A 15,819-nucleotide genomic window follows, 5' to 3' on the forward strand; every position below is an offset into this window, starting at 1 on the left:
CGAGGATATTTCTGATATTGATCAATTGGAATTGTGATTTTTGCTTTATTGTAATTAAATATAGTTTTTGAATCAGCTGACGTTAGCAGTGAACGTTGTTTTCGGTTTTAAAACGTTACGGTGGTAAGAGCATGTTTTCTATCTGATGTTGTCTTGTTTGTGTTTGTGCAGCAGCTCTTCCGGTGAAACTCCCTAATAAACTGTTCAGCAGTAAAACCAAAATCTTTCCTTTGAGGGGGATCAGCTACAGGCACCGCAGGGAAGTTCAAGTTGGTTATTCGATGTTCGCGGAGCTCGAACATCGAATAACCAACTTGAACTTCCCTGCGGTGCTACAAGGCATCTTCTAAATCTAAACTTTATATCAATATGTATTTAAGGCATTAGGTGGTTTATCTTTTATTTAAGATGTAGAATTGAAAAAAATCCCAGTGAAACTTTCCAGTTTACATAAACATGTTACTGGAATTTAACATAAACAACTATTATCCACACAAATACTATATTTGGAATAACAAAGACATCGGAGAAGAAAGAGGAGGAGGAGGAGGAGGAAGAGGAGGAGGAGGAGGAGGAAGAGGAGGAGGAAGAGGAGGAGGATGAAGGCACCAGGAGCCAAAGAGACGCCAACCAGTCAGACCTGTTACGCCACCAGTTCTGTCTCCTGGTTCTGACAGGCTGACCCTCCTGGACCTTCATGGACAACAGAAAGGAGTAAAATGTGTTGCAGATAATTGTCTGAAACTGTTTATCTGTTTGTTGTAAACAGTTTTTCACCAGTGAAGAAACTGATGTGGAGCCATCAGAGCAACCAGTTCTGGTTCAAACGTTGATTCAGTGATTCTTCTATTTTGCCATCTGGGTATTTTTCCGTAAATGTCCAGAACTGAGGAACGCTGTTGGACGTCCACCTGAGGACACCTGACCGTCTCAGACAGAGGGACAGACGCAGTCGGGTTCTCACATTTTATTCTGTTATTTACACTCGGGGAGAAGCGCTGATGGACAGCGCCGGCCCGGCGCAGGGCCCAGCTGGCCAGTCTATCCAAACCAGTGGTTGCCCATGCACTCCCTGTTCCAGGGGGCGCCGCAGAGCCAGCACCACTCCGCTCGGCATTGGGTGCACTGCATGTGCATGCAGCCGCCTGCAGGGGGAGACACGGGCAGCCTTCAGTGCTCACCTGGCGGATAAATGGGCGGGCTCTGGGGCGGAGCTTACCGTTCCTCTCCACAGGTACCAGGCAGCGCGGGCAGCGCCGGGTCGACTCCTGGATGAGCCGCAGAGACGCCTGGTCCCACCTCCCTCTCTGAGACGCCTCGTCCCCCACCACGAAGCCCTGAGGACAGGGACGGCCTCAGCACCTTCATCACCTCCATCATCATCATCATGCGACTCACCTGGCCGGCGTCCCCTGGGGGCGGGGCCGCAGGGCCCTCGCACGGCCCCTCATGGAAGCCCTCCCTGCAGTCCCTGCAGAAGACGAAGCCGCAGCCCAGCCGCCAGTCACACTCCACCCTCCTGCTGCCCTCAGGTGGGAGAAGCCCCGCCCCACAGCCAGGTGAGGGGCACAGAACGCCGCCGGCGGTCAGCAGACACTCCTCGGCGCCGTACTGCAGGTAGCGGCCGTACTGAGGCAGAACCACAGGCGGTCAGCACACATTAGCAACCAGCTACAACCTAACCAGCTGAAGATGGTTCACCTGAAACACCTGCACCTGATCACAGACCTGATCTCTGATGGTCATCAGTTCCTGTCCTCACCTGTCTGCCGGTGTTTCAGGTGAACTACAGGCAGCTGAAGGTCTGATAATCTGCTCTGGGATTTTAACACACTGGTTTGAACTGGTTCCATTTCTGGACAGTTCAGCAGGAGGACAAGTTGGACAAAGTCTCTCTGCATCACTTCCTGTTCTGTTGTTAGGGTTCGACCTTATTCCTGGTGACTCGTGTTCATTCCGGCTATCAGTTCCCTCATCTTCCTCATCTTCCTCTGCTGCAGCTGCCCCGCATCCCTCTGACTGACCACACCTGGCACCCATCAACCTCCCACTGGTTCCAGTTTCCTCCCTCTGACCCGGGTTCTGCTTCCTCCGTTACTTTTTCACCTCCATATTCAGCTGAACCTCAATGAGTCTCCGAGTCCAGAGTGACCCTAGAACACAGGAAGTGCTTCCAGGAGTGACCCTAGAACACAGGAAGTGCTTCCAGAGTGACCCTAGAACACAGGAAGTGCTTCCAGAGTGACCCTAGAACACAGGAAGTGCTTCCAGAATGACCCTAGAACACAGGAAGTGCTTCCAGAATGACCCTAGAACACAGGAAGTGCTTCCAGGAGTGACCCTAGAACACAGGAAGTGCTTCCAGGAGTGACCCTAGAACACAGGAAGTGCTTCCAGAGTGACCCTAGAACACAGGAAGTGCTTCCAGAGTGACCCTAGAACACAGGAAGTGCTTCCAGAGTGACCCTAGAACACAGGAAGTGCTTCCAGAGTGACCCTAGAACACAGGAAGTGCTTCCAGAGTGACCCTAGAACACAGGAAGTGCATCCAGAGTGACCCTAGAACACAGGAAGTGCTTCCAGAGTGACCCTAGAACACAGGAAGTGCTTCCAGGAGTGACCCTAGAACACAGGAAGTGCTTGCAGAGTGACCCTAGAACACAGGAAGTGCTTCCAGAGTGACCCTAGAACACAGGAAGTGCTTCCAGAGTGACCCTAGAACACAGGAAGTGCTTCCAGAATGACCCTAGAACACAGGAAATGCTTCCAGGGGACCAATTAAGACCAATTACCGTATTTTCTCTGCCGCTGGTTTCTCTGCCGCTCCCGGTTTCCCATAAGGACCCAGCAGAGGGCAGCAGAGAGCTGCGTCCTAATAACTGCCGGACATATTAAGGACGCAGTTCTGCGTCTCCAGATCCGGTTTTGTTCACGCTGAGTTTATGTGCAGCGGCTCCATTTCCCTCCTGTCCTGCCAGATCGATGCTCCTCAACTTGAAGCTGCATCATATGAGTTTGACAACATTTCTCCGTTTGCCTGCTGCTAGCATGTGCTTGTTCTAAATGAACATTAGCACGTTCTTCTTTGATTTCCAATTTTGACTGTGGTGGTTGAAGAAAAATATACAGAAAAGCTGCATGTTCAAAGTGTAGGAAAGAAGCAGCAGCTTATAGTCCGGAAAATACGGTACGGTAGGTGAAACTGGATAATGTCCTCGGCACACCTGACGATCTCTCGCGGTACACTAGTGTTCCGCGGCCCAGAGGTTGAAAAACACTGGTCTAAGGAGAAGATTTTAATGCAACTCCAGATGGAGCAATTGATCGTCTCCCCTCTAGGGGGCAGCACCATATTTACAATGATGTTTTTGTAAACTTAATCTCTACTACCAGACAATACTCCTGGTTCAATCCTTCTGGAAATGGCCAGATTATTGGTTAATTCCTCATAATATGGTAAATAATATTCAAGCTGTGAATATCTAACAGATCATTGTTCAGTTACCTTGTTTCTCTGAATAAATCTAAACCTCCTTCAAACTTAGTGTGGAAGTTAAATATTAATCTGCTGAATAATAAAACCTTTTTTCTGAACCTCTAAGATATTTCAGAAATGAATCTGTCTCCCTTTAGTGGATTAAATTTAATGTTAGGACATCAGCAGTAAACAGCCTCTAAGCTGAGGAGACAGAAACAATCCCAAGCTGGATGTTGGTCTCAACTGGACCATGTTTTTCTAGATGGACGTTGATTCGCTCCAGGACTCGGCGGATGGAGGACGGACAAAAAGCTCTTCATGTTTTAACCTTGAGAGGCAGAAACAGTCCAAACAGAAGAAACTAATGTCACCTTGATTTAATAAATATAACCATTAGAGCAGTTTATAGTGATCTTTACTGTTCTCAGAATCAACTGCCAGTTTCTCTTTTTGATGAAATTCAGGAATCTGTTGAAAAAATGAACCTTGATTTAAAAACATTTTGGAAGACGATTTGAAAATCGAAGAGCATCTCCAGGCCTCGAGGGGTTAACCGCTCAACGTTATTTAGGAAACATTTATGAAAACTATAATTTGAGGCCCTGCTGGATGAATTTCAGTCAATAATCTCTCCCACCAGGAAGCATCAAAGATCCTTTATCACCAGACGATGGAGACCCGTCACTCTTATGTACAGATGATAAAGTTTTAGCTCTTGTTTAGGATCGATTATTAGTTATTGCCAATCAGCGTTTTTAAAGGGAAGAAATATCCGTCATCATACTAAACTGATATGATTGATTATCGTAGCTTTATTATAGTGACAGTTTGATTTTATTCCTGGATTTCTTCAAGGCTTTTGACTCACTGGAACATTTTACTATAAAAACCTTGAAATCTTTTGGCTTTGGGGAGAAAAGTTGTAATATAATCAGATTATTAATCAGATTATTAATCTGATTATAAGCAGCTCAGTTTCACCCACATTATTTACATTAACAACTCAAATGCTTCCTCACTAATTATGAAAAATCTAATTTGCATGATATTAAAATGTTTGATAAGGAGTTCAAGATGAGATAAAACTGGTCGACGTGGCGCGAAAATCCATCTGAATGTTTCTGGAGCTTCTGGTCTGTCAGGATTAATAAATATGAGCTTCTGCTGATCCGTTACAGTTCAGAGGTTAAATATCTTGACCTCAGTTCAGCCTGAGGTTAAATATCTTGACCTCAGTTCAGCCTGAGGTTAAATATCTTGACCTCAGTTCAGCCTGAGGTTAAATATCGGGGAGAGGAGGAAAACATTGGGAGATGATTGGAGGCGTGGAAACATCCCGGAGCCTTTGGTCGACTAGAGTCTGACTAGTTTGGACAAACTCTTCTGTCCACAGCTGGACGAGAGTCCAGATTCATTTATCCTCACATTCTGCTTTTATCTGACCAAAATATCAGGAACTTCAATAATCCTTTGATTTACCTGGAGGAACTAAACTCACTACGACGATCTCATCTTATTAAAGATGCAGGAGGAATCGGAGGCTCTGATTGGTTCATTTAAATAAACCCATCAGTCTCACTCCAACTCAACGAGGTTTAATATCACAAATCTATTTTGGATTTATAGCTGAAATGTGATTTAGAATTAACCAAGATTCATATTTTACTAATTTTCATAAACAAGGTTTGGAAAATGATATTTTCCCATAATTTTCCCCGACATGGATCCATAGTGAGGATCAACAGATCAATAACAGATCAATATTAATACATAGAACATCTATTTTTAAAACTGCCTGGAATTGAAAAGGTGTTTTATTTGTATGACTTACTGGATGGTGATGATGTTTAGAGATTTACCAGTAAAGTGAATCTGTGAAAGCTGCTGCTGGTCCATCCCATCCAGAACTCCAGATGTTCCAGGCTGACCTCATCCTGAATCTGAATGATGTAATGATTCCAGTAATAATATAAATGTTTTCTCCGGGTTTGTTTCACCTCAGCTTGAAGAGACTCATTCAAAATCTCATCATTTTTACCCAGTGGATGAATTTTGGCGCAGATTTAAATGTGATCCAACATGTTGTGTCTTTTGCCCAGAAGAATCTTAAATCATCTCTTTACACCTGAAAACGGGTTAGGGGTCAGGGGTCAGGGCCCCAGATTTTATATCCATGACACTGAGAGCCAAACATCTGACATGGTAAATATTGTCTTATTGCTTGTTAAATATCATAAACTCTGCAGTAAATGCGGTTTTACTGCTTGTTTTGATATTTTTCTTAATCAATTTAAACTGTATTACAGCTCATTGAAACATTTGAAATCTGTTTATGCAAAAAAGTAACTGCAAGTATCTCTACTTTTGTTTCAACTCTATTTTTATTCATTTTCCTTAATGTTCATGTTTTGGTTATTTTTGTGTCCACCCTTGTTGCAATGATAAACAGTTTGTTATGAATAAAAACACAAAGGAGGAGGTGGAGTCACCTGATCGTCTCCCAGGATCCTGAAGTGATGCAACTCTCTGATGAGAGAGTTTTCACAGCCAGCTGCAGAGACAACAGGAAGTCAGGCGCTTCACCTGTTGGACCCGCCCCCTTCAGGCTCCGCCCCTCACCTGCACATGGCAACGAGTATCCAATCACAGCGTCGTAAATAAACTGCCGCTCATTGAGCCGCGTCTGGCAGTAGCGCTGGAAGCAGTCCAGGCAGATCACATGACGGTCCGAACACTGGAAGACCAGAACCACGTCCCTGGAGACGGACACGGGGTGAGGAGGGGGCGGAGAGGGACGGAGGTGAGACAGGTGAGGATGTTACCTGATGTCGGTGCAGCTGATGCAGGGGACGCTCCTGGTGTTGGACAGGACGAGGTCCAGCGCCACGGAGACGTCGTCCTCTGACGTGGGGTGAGACGCACATTTCATGTAGAACTCCTGCCATCAAGGACCAATCAGAATTAAGAGATCAAGGACTTCCTGTCTGAAACTCTCAGGCCCCGCCCCTTACCGCCTCATTGCCATGGCAACCTTCAAACTGACAGACGCCATGAATCCGTCCGGGCAGGAGAACGTCATCCCAGCAGGAAGGACCCTGAGAGACAGACACACCGAAGGGTAACAGCACCTCCTGCTGGCCGCCGGCAGGAACTGCATCAGGACTGGAAACACTACACAGGAAGTACTACCAACCACAGGAAGTACTACCAACCACAGGAAGTACTACAGTTCTGTTCTCACCCTGCAGAGCGTCAGCGCCATCTGTCTGCAGCGCCGACAACGAACACGGAGTTTCCCTGACTGGATGGATGAGCATCGCTTACAGTACACGAAGAAGGTACTACACACACCTGGAGACAGAGAACACACACCTGGAGACAGAGAACACACACCTGGAGACAGAGAACACACACCTGGAGACACAACACACACCTGGAGACAGGTCACTTAGGAGCTACTGACCTTTAGGAGCTGCAGCTTGTTGCTCTGTCCTCTGATCTTCATCTCCTCCTCTTCCTCCCTCCAGGGCGGCGGTCTGCCCTGCGGCGGCGGCGGCGGCCAGCCTGGAGGAGCTCAGGTCCAGCCGGGTCAGCCTTGTTCCTCTGGCAGCCAGGTGTTCCTGCAGTGGCGGCAGGTGGATGGAGCCTGGAGGAGGGAGCACCACATGGACCGTGCTCTGCTCTGGGAGGTCACAGCCCTGACAGGAGGACAGCAGGTGAGGAGGACAGCAGGTGAGGAGGACAGCAGGTGAGGAGGACAGCAGGTGAGGAGGACAGCAGGTGAGGAGGACAGCAGGTGAGGAGGACAGCAGGTGAGGAGGACACCAGGTGAGGAGGACAGCAGGTGAGGAGGACACCAGGTGAGGAGGACAGCAGGTGAGGAGGACAGCAGGTGAGGAGGACACCAGGTGAGGAGGACAGGAGGTGAGGAGGACAGCAGGTGAGGAGGACAGCAGGTGAGGAGGACAGGAGGTGAGGAGGACAGCAGGTGAGGAGGACAGGAGGTGAGGAGGACAGGAGGTGAGGAGGACAGGAGGTGAGGAGGACACCAGGTGAGGAGGACAGGAGGTGAGGAGGACACCAGGTGAGGAGGACACCAGGTGAGGAGGACAGCAGGTGAGGAGGACAGGAGGTGAGGAGGACAGCAGGTGAGGAGGACACCAGGTGAGGAGGACACCAGGTGAGGAGGACACCAGGTGAGGAGGACAGCAGGTGAGGAGGACAGCAGGTGAGGAGGACACCAGGTGAGGAGGACAGCAGGTGAGGAGGACAGCAGGTGAGGAGGACACCAGGTGAGGAGGACAGGAGGTGAGGAGGACACCAGGTGAGGAGGACAGCAGGTGAGGAGGACAGCAGGTGAGGAGGACAGGAGGTGAGGAGGACAGCAGGTGAGGAGGACAGGAGGTGAGGAGGACACCAGGTGAGGAGGACACCAGGTGAGGAGGACACCAGGTGAGGAGGACAGCAGGTGAGGAGGACAGCAGGTGAGGAGGACACCAGGTGAGGAGGACAGCAGGTGAGGAGGACAGCAGGTGAGGAGGACAGCAGGTGAGGAGGACAGCAGGTGAGGAGGACAGGAGGTGAGGAGGACAGCAGGTGAGGAGGACAGGAGGTGAGGAGGACAGCAGGTGAGGAGGACAGCAGGTGAGGAGGACAGGAGGTGAGGAGGACAGCAGGTGAGGAGGACAGGAGGTGAGGAGGACACCAGGTGAGGAGGACACCAAGTGAGGAGGACACCAGGTGAGGAGGACACCAGGTGAGGAGGACAGCAGGTGAGGAGGACAGCAGGTGAGGAGGACAGGAGGTGAGGAGGACACCAGGTGAGGAGGACAGCAGGTGAGGAGGACAGCAGGTGAGGAGGACACCAGGTGAGGAGGACAGCAGGTGAGGAGGACAGGAGGTGAGGAGGACAGCAGGTGAGGAGGACAGCAGGTGAGGAGGACAGCAGGTGAGGAGGACAGCAGGTGAGGAGGACAGCAGGTGAGGAGGACAGCAGGTGAGGAGGACAGCAGGTGAGGAGGACACCAGGTGAGGAGGACAGCAGGTGAGGAGGACAGGAGGTGAGGAGGACAGGAGGTGAGGAGGACAGCAGGTGAGGAGGACAGCAGGTGAGGAGGACAGCAGGTGAGGAGGACAGCAGGTGAGGAGGACAGCAGGTGAGGAGGACACCAGGTGAGGAGGACAGGAGGTGAGGAGGACACCAGGTGAGGAGGACACCAGGTGAGGAGGACAGCAGGTGAGGAGGACAGCAGGTGAGGAGGACAGCAGGTGAGGAGGACAGCAGGTGAGGAGGACAGCAGGTGAGGAGGACACCAGGTGAGGAGGACAGCAGGTGCGGAGGACAGCAGGTGAGGAGGACACCAGGTGAGGAGGACACCAGGTGAGGAGGACAGGAGGTGAGGAGGACACCAGGTGAGGAGACAGGAGGTGAGGAGGACAGCAGTGGGAGGACACCAGGTGAGGAGGACAGGAGGTGAGGAGGACAGGGTGAGGAGGACAGGAGGTGAGGAGGACAGCAGGTGAGGAGGACAGGAGGTGAGGAGGACAGGAGGTGAGGAGGACAGCAGGTGAGGAGGACAGCAGGTGAGGAGGACAGCAGGTGAGGAGGACAGGAGGTGAGGAGGACAGGAGGTGAGGAGGACAGGAGGTGAGGAGGACACCAGGTGAGGAGGACAGGAGGTGAGGAGGACACCAGGTGAGGAGGACACCAGGTGAGGAGGACAGCAGGTGAGGAGGACAGGAGGTGAGGAGGACAGCAGGTGAGGAGGACAGCAGGTGAGGAGGACACCAGGTGAGGAGGACACCAGGTGAGGAGGACAGCAGGTGAGGAGGACAGCAGGTGAGGAGGACAGCAGGTGAGGAGGACAGCAGGTGAGGAGGACAGGAGGTGAGGAGGACAGCAGGTGAGGAGGACAGCAGGTGAGGAGGACAGCAGGTGAGGAGGACAGAGTGAGGAGGACACCAGGTGAGGAGGACACCAGGTGAGGAGGACACCAGGTGAGGAGGACACCAGGTGAGGAGGACAGCAGGTGAGGAGGACAGCAGGTGAGGAGGACAGCAGGTGAGGAGGACACCAGGTGAGGAGGACAGCAGGTGAGGAGGACAGCAGGTGAGGAGGACACCAGGTGAGGAGGACAGCAGGTGAGGAGGACAGGAGGTGAGGAGGACAGCAGGTGAGGAGGACAGGAGGTGAGGAGGACAGCAGGTGAGGAGGACAGCAGGTGAGGAGGACAGGAGGTGAGGAGGACAGCAGGTGAGGAGGACAGGAGGTGAGGAGGACACCAGGTGAGGAGGACACCAAGTGAGGAGGACACCAGGTGAGGAGGACACCAGGTGAGGAGGACAGCAGGTGAGGAGGACAGCAGGTGAGGAGGACAGGAGGTGAGGAGGACACCAGGTGAGGAGGACAGCAGGTGAGGAGGACAGCAGGTGAGGAGGACAGCAGGTGAGGAGGACAGCAGGTGAGGAGGACAGGAGGTGAGGAGGACAGCAGGTGAGGAGGACAGCAGGTGAGGAGGACAGCAGGTGAGGAGGACAGCAGGTGAGGAGGACAGCAGGTGAGGAGGACACCAGGTGAGGAGGACACCAGGTGAGGAGGACACCAGGTGAGGAGGACAGCAGGTGAGGAGGACAGCAGGTGAGGAGGACAGGAGGTGAGGAGGACAGGAGGTGAGGAGGACAGCAGGTGAGGAGGACAGCAGGTGAGGAGGACAGCAGGTGAGGAGGACAGCAGGTGAGGAGGACAGCAGGTGAGGAGGACAGCAGGTGAGGAGGACAGGAGGTGAGGAGGACAGCAGGTGAGGAGGACAGGAGGTGAGGAGGACAGCAGGTGAGGAGGACACCAGGTGAGGAGGACAGCAGGTGAGGAGGACAGCAGGTGAGGAGGACAGGAGGTGAGGAGGACACCAGGTGAGGAGGACAGCAGGTGAGGAGGACAGCAGGTGAGGAGGACAGCAGGTGAGGAGGACACCAGGTGAGGAGGACAGCAGGTGAGGAGGACAGCAGGTGAGGAGGACAGGAGGTGAGGAGGACAGCAGGTGAGGAGGACACCAGGTGAGGAGGACACCAGGTGAGGAGGACACCAGGTGAGGAGGACAGCAGGTGAGGAGGACAGCAGGTGAGGAGGACAGGAGGTGAGGAGGACAGCAGGTGAGGAGGACAGGAGGTGAGGAGGACAGGAGGTGAGGAGGACAGCAGGTGAGGAGGACAGCAGGTGAGGAGGACAGCAGGTGAGGAGGACAGGAGGTGAGGAGGACAGCAGGTGAGGAGGACAGCAGGTGAGGAGGACAGCAGGTGAGGAGGACAGCAGGTGAGGAGGACAGGAGGTGAGGAGGACAGCAGGTGAGGAGGACAGGAGGTGAGGAGGACAGCAGGTGAGGAGGACAGGAGGTGAGGAGGACAGCAGGTGAGGAGGACAGCAGGTGAGGAGGACAGCAGGTGAGGAGGACAGGAGGTGAGGAGGACAGCAGGTGAGGAGGACAGCAGGTGAGGAGGACAGCAGGTGAGGAGGACAGCAGGTGAGGAGGACAGCAGGTGAGGAGGACAGGAGGTGAGGAGGACAGCAGGTGAGGAGGACAGCAGGTGAGGAGGACAGCAGGTGAGGAGGACAGCAGGTGAGGAGGACAGGAGGTGAGGAGGACAGCAGGTGAGGAGGACACCAGGTGAGGAGGACAGCAGGTGAGGAGGACAGCAGGTGAGGAGGACAGCAGGTGAGGAGGACACCAGGTGAGGAGGACGGCAGGTGAGGAGGACGGCAGGTGAGGAGGACGGCAGGTGAGGAGGACGGCAGGTGAGGAGGACAGCAGGTGAGGAGGACAGCAGGTGAGGAGGACAGGAGGTGAGGAGGACACCAGGTGAGGAGGACACCAGGTGAGGAGGACGGCAGGTGAGGAGGACAGCAGGTGAGGAGGACAGCAGGTGAGGAGGACAGCAGGTGAGGAGGACACCAGGTGAGGAGGACAGCAGGTGAGGAGGACAGCAGGTGAGGAGGACACCAGGTGAGGAGGACACCAGGTGAGGAGGACAGGAGGTGAGGAGGACACCAGGTGAGGAGGACAGGAGGTGAGGAGGACAGCAGGTGAGGAGGACACCAGGTGAGGAGGACAGGAGGTGAGGAGGACAGCAGGTGAGGAGGACAGGAGGTGAGGAGGACAGCAGGTGAGGAGGACAGGAGGTGAGGAGGACAGCAGGTGAGGAGGACAGCAGGTGAGGAGGACAGCAGGTGAGGAGGACAGCAGGTGAGGAGGACAGCAGGTGAGGAGGACAGGAGGTGAGGAGGACAGCAGGTGAGGAGGACAGCAGGTGAGGAGGACAGCAGGTGAGGAGGACAGCAGGTGAGGAGGACAGGAGGTGAGGAGGACAGCAGGTGAGGAGGACACCAGGTGAGGAGGACAGCAGGTGAGGAGGACAGCAGGTGAGGAGGACAGCAGGTGAGGAGGACAGCAGGTGAGGAGGACACCAGGTGAGGAGGACGGCAGGTGAGGAGGACAGCAGGTGAGGAGGACGGCAGGTGAGGAGGACGGCAGGTGAGGAGGACGGCAGGTGAGGAGGACAGCAGGTGAGGAGGACAGCAGGTGAGGAGGACAGCAGGTGAGGAGGACAGCAGGTGAGGAGGACACCAGGTGAGGAGGACGGCAGGTGAGGAGGACAGCAGGTGAGGAGGACAGCAGGTGAGGAGGACAGCAGGTGAGGAGGACACCAGGTGAGGAGGACACCAGGTGAGGAGGACAGCAGGTGAGGAGGACAGCAGGTGAGGAGGACACCAGGTGAGGAGGACACCAGGTGAGGAGGACAGGAGGTGAGGAGGACACCAGGTGAGGAGGACAGGAGGTGAGGAGGACAGCAGGTGAGGAGGACAGCAGGTGAGGAGGACAGCAGGTGAGGAGGACAGCAGGTGAGGAGGACAGGAGGTGAGGAGGACAGCAGGTGAGGAGGACAGCAGGTGAGGAGGACAGCAGGTGAGGAGGACAGCAGGTGAGGAGGACAGCAGGTGAGGAGGACAGGAGGTGAGGAGGACAGCAGGTGAGGAGGACAGGAGGTGAGGAGGACAGCAGGTGAGGAGGACAGGAGGTGAGGAGGACAGCAGGTGAGGAGGACAGCAGGTGAGGAGGACAGCAGGTGAGGAGGACAGGAGGTGAGGAGGACAGCAGGTGAGGAGGACACCAGGTGAGGAGGACAGCAGGTGAGGAGGACAGCAGGTGAGGAGGACAGCAGGTGAGGAGGACAGGAGGTGAGGAGGACAGCAGGTGAGGAGGACAGCAGGTGAGGAGGACAGCAGGTGAGGAGGACAGCAGGTGAGGAGGACAGGAGGTGAGGAGGACAGCAGGTGAGGAGGACACCAGGTGAGGAGGACAGCAGGTGAGGAGGACAGCAGGTGAGGAGGACAGCAGGTGAGGAGGACACCAGGTGAGGAGGACGGCAGGTGAGGAGGACGGCAGGTGAGGAGGACGGCAGGTGAGGAGGACGGCAGGTGAGGAGGACAGCAGGTGAGGAGGACAGCAGGTGAGGAGGACAGCAGGTGAGGAGGACAGCAGGTGAGGAGGACGGCAGGTGAGGAGGACAGCAGGTGAGGAGGACAGCAGGTGAGGAGGACAGCAGGTGAGGAGGACAGCAGGTGAGGAGGACAGCAGGTGAGGAGGACAGCAGGTGAGGAGGACACCAGGTGAGGAGGACACCAGGTGAGGAGGACAGGAGGTGAGGAGGACACCAGGTGAGGAGGACAGGAGGTGAGGAGGACAGCAGGTGAGGAGGACACCAGGTGAGGAGGACAGGAGGTGAGGAGGACAGCAGGTGAGGAGGACAGGAGGTGAGGAGGACAGCAGGTGAGGAGGACAGGAGGTGAGGAGGACAGGAGGTGAGGAGGACAGCAGGTGAGGAGGACACCAGGTGAGGAGGACGGCAGGTGAGGAGGACAGCAGGTGAGGAGGACAGCAGGTGAGGAGGACAGGAGGTGAGGAGGACAGCAGGTGAGGAGGACACCAGGTGAGGAGGACAGCAGGTGAGGAGGACAGCAGGTGAGGAGGACAGGAGGTGAGGAGGACAGCAGGTGAGGAGGACAGCAGGTGAGGAGGACAGCAGGTGAGGAGGACAGCAGGTGAGGAGGACAGCAGGTGAGGAGGACGGCAGGTGAGGAGGACAGCAGGTGAGGAGGACAGCAGGTGAGGAGGACGGCAGGTGAGGAGGACAGCAGGTGAGGAGGACGGCAGGTGAGGAGGACAGCAGGTGAGGAGGACAGCAGGTGAGGAGGACAGCAGGTGAGGAGGACAGCAGGTGAGGAGGACAGCAGGTGAGGAGGACAGCAGGTGAGGAGGACACCAGGTGAGGAGGACAGCAGGTGAGGAGGACAGCAGGTGAGGAGGACACCAGGTGAGGAGGACAGCAGGTGAGGAGGACAGGAGGTGAGGAGGACAGCAGGTGAGGAGGACAGGAGGTGAGGAGGACAGCAGGTGAGGAGGACAGCAGGTGAGGAGGACAGCAGGTGAGGAGGACAGCAGGTGAGGAGGACAGGAGGTGAGGAGGACAGCAGGTGAGGAGGACAGCAGGTGAGGAGGACAGCAGGTGAGGAGGACAGCAGGTGAGGAGGACAGCAGGTGAGGAGGACAGGAGGTGAGGAGGACAGGAGGTGAGCGCTACCTGCACATCAGAATGGGAGCTCACCTGCAGGGAGGCGGAGCTCTGCAGTTCCCTGCCGGCGAACAGAACCCGGAGCGCCTGGGCAGGAACTCCCTGCTGACTCGCCACGATGTCCTTCAGCTCGGCCACTCGGGCCGCCGCACTCAGCTCCACGGCAACGCCGGGACCGCGGTTGAACCGGACAAACACTGCAGCACAGGTGAGGCTCTAACTTCACACTACAACAGATTTCATGGTTTTAAAGCTGTAGTGGGTCTCAGGCAGGACCAGAACCAGAACCAGAACCAGGTGAGGGCCTTCAGCTGGATCAGAACCTGGTTCTGGTTCCTGTAGACGGCTTCAGTTCATTCCAATGTTTGTGTTTTTAATTCATTTGTTGTTTTAATTGAATGTTTTTGTTCAACTTTGATGAATGATTGGTTCTCTGGTAGCCCCGCCCCCTGTAACACCTGACTCACCTGGACTGGCCGGTTCTGCTTTAAGAATTAGAACCGGAAATACGTCACAGTTTTCACTCAGGTGAGACTTAAAAGCACCTGTTGAAAATATGAACCGTCAAAAGCTTGTTTCATTAAACCCTAACTTCTGCATTAGTAATGTTTATTGATTGGTTTTATCATCTATAATGTTTATTGATTGGTTTTATCATCTATAATGTTTATTGATTGGTTTTATCATCTATAATGTTTATTGATTGGTTTTATCATCTATAATGTTTATTGATTGGTTTTATCATCTATAATGTTTATTGATTGGTTTTATCATCTATAATGTTTATTGATTGGTTTTATCATCTATAATGTTTATTGATTGGTTTTATCACATCAGCTGTCAGTAAAATCTACAACATTCACAGAAATCAAAGCTTTAAATCTGTGAAATTATTCATATTCCAGTTTATTTAATTTTTATTCTGTTTTTGGGTCCGGTTCTCTCTGGACCCAGCAGTCCAGAACCTAGAGGTCCAGTTTCGGGTCCAACACGTCGCTGACGTTAAGAGGCTGTTTCTGTGCATCAGAACCACCAGGACTGGGCTGACCAGGTCCAGTCCTCCAGAACCTGCCGCACCAGGCGGCCCGGTACCGGTCCCTTCACCGAGGGATGCAGGACGGTAGAACTGGACCTGGACTCACCTCCAGAACTTTCTCGCATTTATTACCAATTTAAATAACTCTGGACCCGCTCGGTTCTGGTTTGATGGGAATCAGAACCAACCAGATCCTCTGACTGGTTCGGAACCCTGTGACCCGCGCTGTTGGACAGGTTCTGGTCGGAACCCAGTCCACCGCGGTTCTGATCTTTAAGCTGAAGGAACTGCGGGTCGGTCAGGTCACGTGTCCCCGAGTCACCTGATCGATCTTCGATCCGAACCGAGAACCGGACCAGAACTCACCGATCATCCTGCTGCGCGTCCTTCATGGACGTGTTTACGACCCGCCGGCCGCAGTGCACTCTGGGAGCTGCAGTCCTGCAGTCAGCGGGCAGGATTACCGCCACCTGCCGGACTGGAGGGGAACGGAGGGAGGAGCAGGTTCGCCTGGAGACCACAAGTATTCATACCCCACACAGATTCAGCCAACCAGGAGTCCAACTGGTTTCCATGACAACCTAAATGTTTTACATAATTTTGTGGTCACCGGCCGCCAGCGCAGCACCTGCAGCTTCATCTTGATGCGGTTCCGGTTGTGATCCATCAGAACCCCTGGCTC

General features: G+C 54.0%; 1 protein-coding gene across 2 annotated transcripts; it reads right to left on the reverse strand.

Moving 5' to 3' along the window:
• Window positions 1-952: 952 nt before the first annotated feature.
• Window positions 953-15,655, reverse strand: prkn (parkin RBR E3 ubiquitin protein ligase). Of its 2 annotated transcripts, XM_081616179.1 has the most exons (11): window positions 15,504-15,639; window positions 14,135-14,298; window positions 6,942-7,176; window positions 6,720-6,829; window positions 6,490-6,573; window positions 6,301-6,416; window positions 6,098-6,234; window positions 5,968-6,029; window positions 1,399-1,629; window positions 1,220-1,337; window positions 953-1,145 (listed from the first exon to the last, which is right to left on the reverse strand). In XM_081616179.1, exons 1-11 carry the CDS (start codon window positions 15,508-15,510, stop codon window positions 1,042-1,044), a joined length of 1,368 nt encoding a protein of 455 aa, XP_081472305.1. In that variant the 5' UTR covers window positions 15,511-15,639; the 3' UTR covers window positions 953-1,041. The 2 variants fall into 2 exon arrangements, with proteins under 2 accessions (XP_081472305.1, XP_081472306.1); XM_081616180.1 differs by lacking the exons at window positions 953-1,145; window positions 1,220-1,337; window positions 1,399-1,629 and adding exons at window positions 1,636-2,089; window positions 2,125-2,153 and having other exon boundaries at window positions 15,504-15,655.
• Window positions 15,656-15,819: the final 164 nt, after the last annotated feature.

This window comes from Poecilia reticulata, chromosome 15 (genome assembly GCF_904066995.2).
Source record: "Poecilia reticulata chromosome 15, P_reticulata-male-v2, whole genome shotgun sequence".
NCBI lineage: Eukaryota > Metazoa > Chordata > Actinopteri > Cyprinodontiformes > Poeciliidae > Poecilia > Poecilia reticulata.